The sequence below is a fragment of the Apis dorsata genome, unplaced genomic scaffold (assembly GCF_000469605.1).
Source record: "Apis dorsata unplaced genomic scaffold, Apis dorsata 1.3 scaffold_968, whole genome shotgun sequence".
NCBI classification, from domain to species: domain Eukaryota; kingdom Metazoa; phylum Arthropoda; class Insecta; order Hymenoptera; family Apidae; genus Apis; species Apis dorsata.
This window is the reverse complement of record NW_006264075.1, coordinates 184,751-195,617: the sequence shown is the minus strand read 5'-3', so window position 1 is coordinate 195,617 and position 10,867 is coordinate 184,751. Positions and strand designations below refer to the sequence as shown.

Genomic DNA, 10,867 nt, shown 5'->3' with positions numbered 1-10,867 from the left:
TGCGGGCCACCGCAGCACCGGGCCCGAGACCCGCCCCCTCTAAATACGCGCAACACGTAGCTACGTTTCCGAATTCCTGCGGATGGAATACCATCGAACGCAACTACTCCAGCACAGCGAGGGTACAACGATCCATCTACACGCGAGACACGTACGTGGGCAGGCACGCGCGTGGATTTGCCACGAGCTATGCAGACTCGGAGTTGTGACTATCGATAATGTTATCGATACGTTGTTGATCATTTTTCAGTTTTAAGATTCCAGACATTCAGACGAGTTACTTATTATATTATATATATATATATGATTACATTATATTATATCGTTCTGAAGAATTACATTTTCTTATTTTTCTAGCAAGTTATTGTTTAAGGCACTTTCACGTGCCTTGAAATGAGAATTGAATTTTATTGTAGACTACTTTCAGCCAGTTTTATTCTGAATAAGAGTTAAATCTTTTTAACTCCTTAGAACTTAAGTTATTCGATAATATAATAATAATTCGATGATGTTCATTCGATGATATTTATTAATAATAGGAAATATCGCCGACAGAGACATTCGAGAAAGATTTGAATTTCGTTCCGTTGTTAACGCGTTAATTTTATACGTTGGTTTTACACTGGGTATATAGAGTATACGAGTGCTGATTGAAATCGTGTGGCTGGTTTGGGGAAATCGATTTTAGGGGATCGCGAGCGAGAGGATGATTGAACGATTGCAGGAAGAAATGGTTCGATTGGGAAGGGTGGGAAGTGTTTGATTGTGGGATTTTTTGGAAAGATAGAATTTTGAATGGGATTCGTGATTCGCCCGTGTTTGGATAACTTTGGTGAATTGTTTGTTTAAATATATGAAGTTTTTTTGAAATGTGTTGGTTTATTTGCCGGGGAAAAGAAATTTTGAAAGTTAATAAAATAAATTTGAAAAGTTGCTGTAATTTCGTTTGTATAAGGAAAAATCATTAAATTGCAATCGAAATAGATCTGAGAAAAGACTTTATTAACGATAATTTTAGAAATTTTTTGTTCGATAATTCGATTTAAATTTTAGATATGTTTTGTAATTTGAAATATATCGATAACTTCATCAAATTACCACAATTTTATTCGTTCAGGAATGTAATATAATTATGTCAAATGTCAAATTTATTCAATTAATTTTTTATAGAGTTCATTTGAATAATTGTACAATTAATACTTTCCATCTAATTTTTCTCTTGCATTTGATTAAAGTATATATTATTATATAATGTAACATTAACTTCTGTCTTAATTAAAAAAAAATTCTAATTGGTGTTTTTTTTTGTGATAAATTCAATATTTATATTCAAAAATTGAAAATTAATTAAATTTAATTAAATCTAACAAAGAATATATATCACATAAAATTACAATTTAGGTTAATAAAGTAAAAAAATTATTAATTTAAATACTTTTTATTTCATTTTATTTTAAATGTTTTATTTGTAATTTATATAACGAAACGATCATACAATCCATAAATAAAACAATTTGTTGATTAAGATATAATGTACAGATGATTTTTTCTCGATGAAAAGGATCATTAATATTTTAGAAAATAACGATCCCCTGCGGTTTGATTAATTGAAGAAGATTAACAGGTAATGAAGTATACTCAGGTGGTTGTTGAAAGAACAGCAACAGTGTTCAGATTAATTCAGAGCTTAATAGATACACTCGTTTGGATGATACCCAAGTCATAAATCGTGAATATCTATTATCAAGAGAGTAGAGAAAAATCGTTTTAAATATTATACACAATATAAAATTTATGAAAATTCTTCTAAAATATTTTATAAATAAAAATAGGATAGTATATAAAGATATCTTTAAAATTTATTGATAACAATGTGCAATATGTTTAAAATAATTCGTTTCTGTAATGTATAATAAATACATTTATCATATAATCAACAAATTGATTGAGTAAATACAATAATCACTTACTGTTGATGAATAAAAAATAATTATTAAATAAAAATTTTCTAAATTCTAAAACACTTATATTTACATTAAACATCCATAGTGGAAACAAAATCTAACAATCTTCAATTCAGAAATACATCTTCTAAATTTCTATCTATCCTAAATTCTAAAACACAGTTTATTATTGATTTTAAATCAAGTATATTTATATAGTTTCGTTAGATATTACAAGGTTCCATTAGAAATTATTCCGCCCTAAATAATGCATTTCTGTCGTAAAACGTGGTCGTAAAGTGGTTCGTCGAGGAGGGTGTAATATCAAATTTCCACTGGAAAATATTCACGCACGCGTTTAGGGAGCATCGTGAGTTGTGAGTTTCGAGCACGCTTCCAGCGAATTAATGCTACGCCACTGTGCATAGACGTGCACGGTGATTTGGCGCCCTTAACTTTACGATAGTTTGCCCGACATTTATGATGGTTGAGCTAGAATTCGGTCCATTGCCCCGTTATATCTCTACTACTATTCGTTGATGGTTATATAATAATTTCTACCAATGCATACACGTATGTATACATGACAAAAGTGAATAAATGTGGGAAAAAAGAAAAGAGAATTTTTCTTTTGAAAAAAAAAGTTTATTTTATGTATAGGATTTTGCTTTGTAAATCATTGTTAACTATTGCCAAACTTTAAAAATTATTCATATTACGTACAACATGAAAATTATAAAATGAAGTTAATCATTTATTTTGTTGAGGTAGAAATTATTTGTCTTTATTGAATCATTTTAATTACAATTATTTATAGTGATATAAGTACATATAAAATATTTAGATACTTATTATTGGTCAGTGTTAATTATATTTCTTGAATTTATTATTGTGTTATTGCATTTATTAAAGCAAAATTAAATTCTTTCACTTAATTTTACTTTATTTATTGTTAGATATTTGTGTAATTGAAATAAGAAATTCCATTTTAAGTAGTAATCTAAATCATTTTCATAATATATATAAGGAAGAAGATAATTTTAAAATTAATATTTCATTGCAATTATTTTCTTGATTAATATTCTACAATGCAAACAAAAGCAAGAATAATATAAAAGGAATTCTGTTAAATTAAAATTCTCAGCAATAATTTAAACCACGGAATTCTCATAAAAATTCAAACTTTTCCCAATAAAAAATAAGAAAGAACTTCAAATGAAACAAACTATAGTGCACATTAATAGTTAACTTCATTCCACAAATTATTCCACAATCTACAAATCATTCGAGAAGTTTTTCGCAATCCCCAAACCAGCTATAAATAAACTTCTTTCAACTTTTACATATATTTATATAATAATAAATATATATAGACTATTTTTTACTCGATTAACTAGGATGTGATTCTACGTAAAAAAATGAAACAAATTTTAAAACTTCTTTTTCGAGCTCCAATATTTGTTCAACCATTGTATCGATTTTAAAATCTCTTGCGTTTTGAAAATATTGAATGAAGAATAAAGAGAAAATTTAAATCTTCGAAAGTTCAGAATTCTATGAAAAAGTGTCCTTTCTCATAATTTAGGAATTCAAAGGATGGATCTGATCACATTTTCGACAACTTACAAATTAACAAAATTATTATCTTACTTATCCATAATAACATCAATCGATGTCACTTCTTATTATTTCTAAACACACGAAGGAATCAAAGCAACGATATTTACTATTGTTTTGATTCCCGTCGAAACACAAGCTCTCTAAAATCAAGACCTGCCTGTCCACACTCGTGCGTGTCCCGCGAAAACTGGCTCGGCCCAAGTTTCTCGTACGTTGCTGGAGGAAATTCTTCTCTTGGAAACTGCACAAAGTGCTTAAGAAGAGAGGGCGAGTTTCGTGGCATGGTCGATGAAACCTCAACCGCTCAAAAATTTTTTACAAATTTCTTTACGAAACACGCTCGAAATCGTCTCGTGGAGGTTGATCCTCCTCGATAAAGTCGGAGAACGAGGGAAATCCGCGACGTTTAAACTCGCGACGTAAAACGGAAAAGGGAGGGAGAGGGTTGAATCGATCGCCGCCATTCCAGTGGATCAAACGTGGCAATTCTGTCTCGAGCCACGCCACTTTCGCGGACAGCTGGCTTGTTAGCCGTTGACAAGTAAAGCTGGTGGATACCGAGCTTACCCCCGATCTCTGTTACGAGTGGTTGTTTAGAGCGCGCCTCTGACCGAACATTTTTACGTTTGGGGCTTTCGAGAGATTTTTACAATACCCTGGATAATTGTGAGATAGAAAAAGTAGGTTGGAAGATCAGGTTTGAGGGATAGAAACGAGGCATTAGATTTTAATTGAAAGGATGAATACTTTTTGGAAATTTTTTAGTGGAGGAATTTATAAAGATGATCTATTTTTGTTTCTATTAAAGGGACATCATTTGTGTATTTGTTATTCGAATCAATTTGAAAATATTTTGAAATTTATATATACGTACGTAAGTTTATTTAAGTGATGCATTCATGTATTTATAAAAATTTATCCCAATGATTTATGGATGCGAAATAGTGAAGTTCTAATGATTTTATTATAGAATTTTTTGATAGACAATACATATTATGAGAAATTTATTTTTTGATATAATTTCTAGCAATTGAATATTGGATCAAAATTTATAATATGCAAATTTTACAAATTTTAAATTTCTCACGAAAATCAAAACGTTGCCAATCAATTTAAATTATTTTACATAGAAAATATCATTCCATGTAAAAATCCAAAAACATTCAATATATAAAAATATACATTTCTTATATACAATTCTTGAAATAAGATTCAAGTTAATACTATTTATACTATTATAGAACAAAATGCTCATAGAATTTGAAACGTCAATTCTATATGTAAAGAAATATAAAAATTGATGTGTAAAAATATGAATTGCTTCCATCTCTCTTCGTCTAACTCAAACTTACTTATAATTTAATAAATAAACCAATTATATTTTCATACACCAATTTCTATATTTCTTCTAATCTCCAAAGAGGATTCACGTTTCACGAATGCCCACAAAACTAGTTAAAAATCTTCATCGATCCTCCACACGTTTATTTCCTTCATCCTGCATCGCAACACTTCAGAAACTCTCGTCAATTAAACTTTTTCCCATCGCATATGTGGCAACCAAAACCTATTTCGATCGAACATATTCATATATCATTTTCAAGATAAATGAATCGCAACCCCCGCAATCCCGCTTTAATCTTGAAAAATGATTTGCCTCGTTTTAGATTAGGGCGAATCGATGCTAAGTGGCCATCGCGTTAATATCGTTTAAATGTCCTCGGATAATGGGGGAAGAATGGTCGTTATCCGGTAGAACAAAAGGAGATGCTTCTTCCTCCTAGCGACTTACTTGTTGCTCGACGTTGCTTCTTCTCTCGTGAATATCGCGCGCTCGAAAGCGCAGATATTCGTGTGTAAAAAAGGGGAGAGAAAGGATGGAGGGGTCAGTGATCTTGGAAGGACAGGATTCACCCGGAAACGGGAGACAATAGAAGGCGGGGGTCGCCTTTGTGCTGCGAGGAACAATCGACGAGAGGCCGTTCCTTAGAATTCGTAAACGGTGGTGCACACCGCCCCCTCCACGCTTTGTAATGGCGAATGACGAATAGGACAGTCGAAACTGAACCGTGGAATGTTTCGAATGTACATTGAATTCGTTGCATTCGTATATTGTGATATTTAGATGGATTTCTGGTTTGATTATTGTGAATTATTCTCGCTGATCGTCGATTATCATCAAATGTTTTTAAAAAATAAAATAATCGAATATCTTAGTAATTTGTAATCGCAGCATTCGAGAAAATAAAAAGTAAATTTTTATCTATTAATTTACATAAATGCTTTTTTGATTGAATAAATATAAGTTAAAAATTCCATGTACATCTTTGAAATATATTAACAAAATCGTAGAAAATAATTTCTTGAGAAAATCGGTCGTAGATTATTCCTTTTTAATATGATTAACTCTGAAGAATGTGAACCAGATAGTGATTTTCTACATTTCTTTGTTTTTAAAATATGCAACGCTCGAAATACAGGAGAATTATCGCGATTATTTATCGTCGTATCGAGGCCAAACAAAAGAAGGCGTTTATGTAACACAGTCACCGCTGTGAAAAACCGAGAAATTCGATGTCAATTACAAACTGCTTGAATTGCACAAATAGCATATTCCTCTCCAGATACGAAAGAATGCGAACTGTAAATATTTCGAGATATTATCCGTGTTGCAAGATGATTCGATATTTATCGGATTCATATGTGGATTTTTTTCTTCATGGTCGGTATTTGTTGAAATTGGAAAATTTTAATTAAAAAACATAATGTAATATTGATTTTATAAATTTGTAATTCTTTTCAATTTAATTATTATTCAAGATAGAGATATAGTGGATCATTTTATTATTTCATTTAGAATTAAGTTCATTTCGATTATCGTATCAGGAAATTGTAAATGTAAAAATATACGTGCACATCTCTTTTGCACTTTTTTCAAAATTTTTTACATTATACAAAGTAGCTTAAATAAATAATTGTCCATATATTTCTTCGAGCTGGTTTCTTCTTCTTCGAATAAGCATCATCATAATTGTTAAAAATTGAATCGAAGATTTCGATAAACGCCTCCGTTCTAACTTCCGACTTTCTAAACAGGCAAAGCGTGGAAAATTCTTTATATACGAAAAGTATTTGAAAATACTTAATATCCGTTCCACACATTTCTTCTTTCCAACTTGGACAAGTATTCCATCGAACGAAAGTATTAAAGTTTCTGGTGGCTCACGATATTTTAAACTTTGACCTTTGCCACTTATTTCACCCTCGCGATCCTTCGATCATTTGCATGCATATGAAATCACAGAGATTCTCAACAGTATCCGAGCATTATTCCATCTGTGGGAACGGCGATGTCGCGTTGGAATTAAAGCTTTTCCAAGCTTACTTTTCCCTCAATGTTTCATTAATGTTAATTTGAGAGAATTATCGAGCCCCTTCGAAAATTATCGTTATATATTATCAGAGTGTGCGTACGATTTCACTCGATTCCGTTTCTTGCACTATTCTTCCGTGAGAACAATCGACCGACCTGTGTACGAAACAATGGTACACATTTTCTGGTTTAATTGCTGAGCAAATGGCGGTGATTTCGTTTAAATTAGAGAAAGATTTCCTTTGCAATTTCTACTGTACGATTTTTGGATGTAATTACGGTTTATTGTGTACATTTTTTTCTTTTGTTTGTTATAACGTTTTTTTCTTTTTCTTTTTCAAGCACTTTTTAATTTTCTCGATTCATATGAGCAATATGAATTGAGGGATACAATTATAAGAACATTCTTGGATTCTATTTATCTGGAATCTGTTACGAGATCTATTTCGATTGAACATGTTTCAAGATAAATATTTGAAACGATTGAATTTTTATTTCTAGAGATTGATATCTGTTTATTAAAAAAAGAAAAAAGGATATGAAATTGAAATGAATTTGTTGTTTGTATGTGAAAATGTATATTTTGAACATTCAATGTTAGGATGCAATCAGAGATGCCAAATTGCATATAAACAAATCATTTTAATTTATTTGAAGGAAAATTTACTCGAAAGCCAAGTATTAGCATAGAGTTCAAGAGTTCAAGAATCTCTTTATTTAAGTTCGAAACTTTTAATTGACAAATCAATTAAATGATTATTGAAATACCGAAGCGATTAAATTGACTTGTCAATTGAAAGTTTAAACGACGATCCTTGAATTACAATAAATTATACGATAAATTATTTTCAGAGAATCTGATTTCCACTGGTTACACTCTCTATTTATTCCAATTTTCGAAATTTCTGTATTCTTTAGAATTTTTTCAAAAAGTAATAATAAGACAATGATACAAGAATACATTGTTGGCAACGTTTTGTAAGATTTCGAAGCAATTTTAAAATTGCATTTTCTGGATTTTTCTTTAACACAGATACATTTAAATCCCTTCAATATTTAACAATGATGCTTCGTTTAAATTTTAATTAATGATAAAGTCGAGAGAATTATCGCAATCAAGAAATATTCTTCCAATTCAAATTTCATTCCTTGTCAACAAAGTTTGGTTTTAAACATTTAATACATTCATTTACACAAAACATAAAATTCTTCTCTATAAAAAATACATAAATTCCTGATATATAGTTTCTTTTGTATTAACACATACTTTTTAAGAACTATTAAATATAAATAATATATAATAAATAAATAATAAATAGATAATAAATAATAATAAATAAATAAAATAATATATAAACTGATCCATAAGCCACAAATGCACATTCAAAAGTGTACAAAACGAAAGATCAGGCATTTTAATAATTTTCCAAAATGTCTCGTCATCCTTCCAAAACCGACTCGTTTCAATTACTCAAAGATAACGTTTCCAATAGTTGGAAATTAGGTCAGAAGCCTCTATCTAGCAGCTGACTAATTATCCAGGGGGAAAAAGGAAGGAGCGGTGGTCGGGAATGTATGGATTCCCTAATAAATCTCGCCTCGTATAATATATCGTGGACATTTATTAAGTGCACGCCGTAAACCGGAAACCGCGTGCAGCTGTTCGCAGAGGAACGCGCGAATATCGACAACAAAGAGACGAAAAGCTCGATAATCGAAACATTAAATCGGCACAACGAGCCAGCCCTGACGTAATTTTCGGTATTTCGCGGATCCATTTCGTCGGATTTAATCGGATTCGTCGATCTTCTGGAAATGAACCGTGGCCCGTTGATGAAAAAAAGATGAAACTCCGCGCTTTTAATAAGGTTCCGCGCGAATATAATTATAATCCGCCTCGTTAAATCTTCGTTTCGATCGGAGACAGGGATCTGCATGGCAAGATCAAGATGGAGGCGTTAAATTAGCGGAACGAGGTTCGTTCCTTCTGAGAAATTATAATTAAAGGTTTCGATTTAATATTTGGTTAATTAAAACTAATGATGATTTGTTTAATGAAAACTTCTTTTTAAAAGATATTGTATAACTTTGTTATATTTTGAGATATTTATTCGTTTATTTAAGTATTAATCGAATCTTTATTGTCTATTGTTATTACTGTATATTCTTGATTTGCTTTTCCAATGTGTCTTATAAAAAAAAAAAATGCATCTATAATTAGAAAATTTTCCAATATCAAATGGGTAATTTTTTATGTGAATTTTTATTAATGATAATGAAATTTGACTAATTATTCACATTTATTCACGGTAATTGTATAATATTATACTTTTGATGACAAAAATATAAATAGAATGAATAAATTAGGAATCTGTCTTAGAAAATTCGAAAAAAGAATTTTGTTCGTTAAGTTTCAACAAAAGTAAAAGTAACTTTATTAAAATTCATCAATTGTTCAAGAAAATTTATTAATAAAAAAAATTGTTATATGCAATATCAAAGATTTTAATTCCATTTCTTATCGTGATTTTGATTTATTATTTTTTTATTCTCTTTTTAAATATTTCACAAAAATTCCATAGTATAAAGATATAATTGAGCATGGATCATACTTATCTCCTATTCCACATCAAAATTATCGTGTGCACAGTTCATTTAAATCTAATAACACCGATATATTGAAAACTACTGACTATCCTGCCTTTAACACGATAGAAATGATAATGATTTGTGTTTTGGATAAATTATGATAATCACGTCAAATCGATATTAACTTAAGGTAATTGTTGTCAATTAATTAATCTCTGACAGCCGTTTATCTATTTACATTGAAAAGTCAGTGCAACACTGATTTATTTGTATATGTGTAATGCTTGATTATGCAATCATTAACCTGTGCCCATTAATTATTGATGCACTCTGCATTACTAATATTTTGGCTATTTGATTTGACCATGTCTTTTCTCGTATCGAAATATATATCCTAAGATACTATATCGTTCTTTTTTCGAATATATATTAAACACCAATTAATTATATCTCTAATAAACTCAATTTCAACAAATTTTCTAAATCTATTATTCATTTAAGACTCATTTACACATCTGTTGTTTTATTAATTTTTTTTATTAGCAAAGGAAAAAATAAATATATCATAACAGAAGATGAAATTTTAAAACATACATATTTTGTTATGATATCTAAAGTTTTTTTATAAAATAAAGAATTTATTTTAATTATTGTTAATAAATGTTAGAAATACATATAATATTTGAAAATAAACATTCTAAATTCCTTTGTTTTGTCTTTGTAATAACTTATTTAATCATAGGACACATTGGAATTAATCAATCAATTTTACATCAACAAATAATTCAATCATCAATTTCTCCCTATTTTTATATTTTCCTATATTCATAAATGACAAATTCATAACATACATCTAAATAACAAAACCAATTGTCTAAATGCTTTACGTTCTCATTACGAAACAAGTAAAAACTTTAACCATTTAAATCTGAACCAATCATCTTGTTCTTGCCAATAGATTATACAAAAACGATATAAAATAAAAGATAAAAATTAAAATCGAACGAAACATCCGTATAAACGGTAAAATACGATAAAATATCGACGATATAAAATCACGAGAAACGAGAAACGATAGAAATAATGAGATAAGCACGAAAACGCGAACGAGATCGATGATGATGATTAATTATGTGATATGAACACGTTAGTGCGGATGAGGGTTTCGACGGGACATACCAAACAAACGTGGTAGTCACGCATAACGGCAGTTGCCTGTACGTTCCTCCGGGCATCTTCAAGAGCACTTGCAAGATAGACATCACTTGGTTCCCCTTTGACGACCAACACTGTGACATGAAGTTCGGATCCTGGACCTACGACGGCAACCAGGTACACTACT

At 30.1% G+C, this 10,867-nt stretch overlaps 1 protein-coding gene across 6 annotated transcripts in view; it reads left to right on the top strand.

Moving 5' to 3' along the window:
• Positions 1–10,867, top strand: part of LOC102674460 (neuronal acetylcholine receptor subunit alpha-7) — a 362,879-nt gene that overhangs the window by 192,867 nt on the left and 159,145 nt on the right. For all 6 annotated transcript variants that reach the window (XM_006623887.2, XM_006623889.2, XM_031514304.1 and 3 more), the window contains exon 7: positions 10,677–10,857. In XM_006623887.2, coding sequence (XP_006623950.1) covers positions 10,677–10,857 — 181 coding nt within the window. The remainder of the gene's footprint in view (positions 1–10,676; positions 10,858–10,867) is intronic.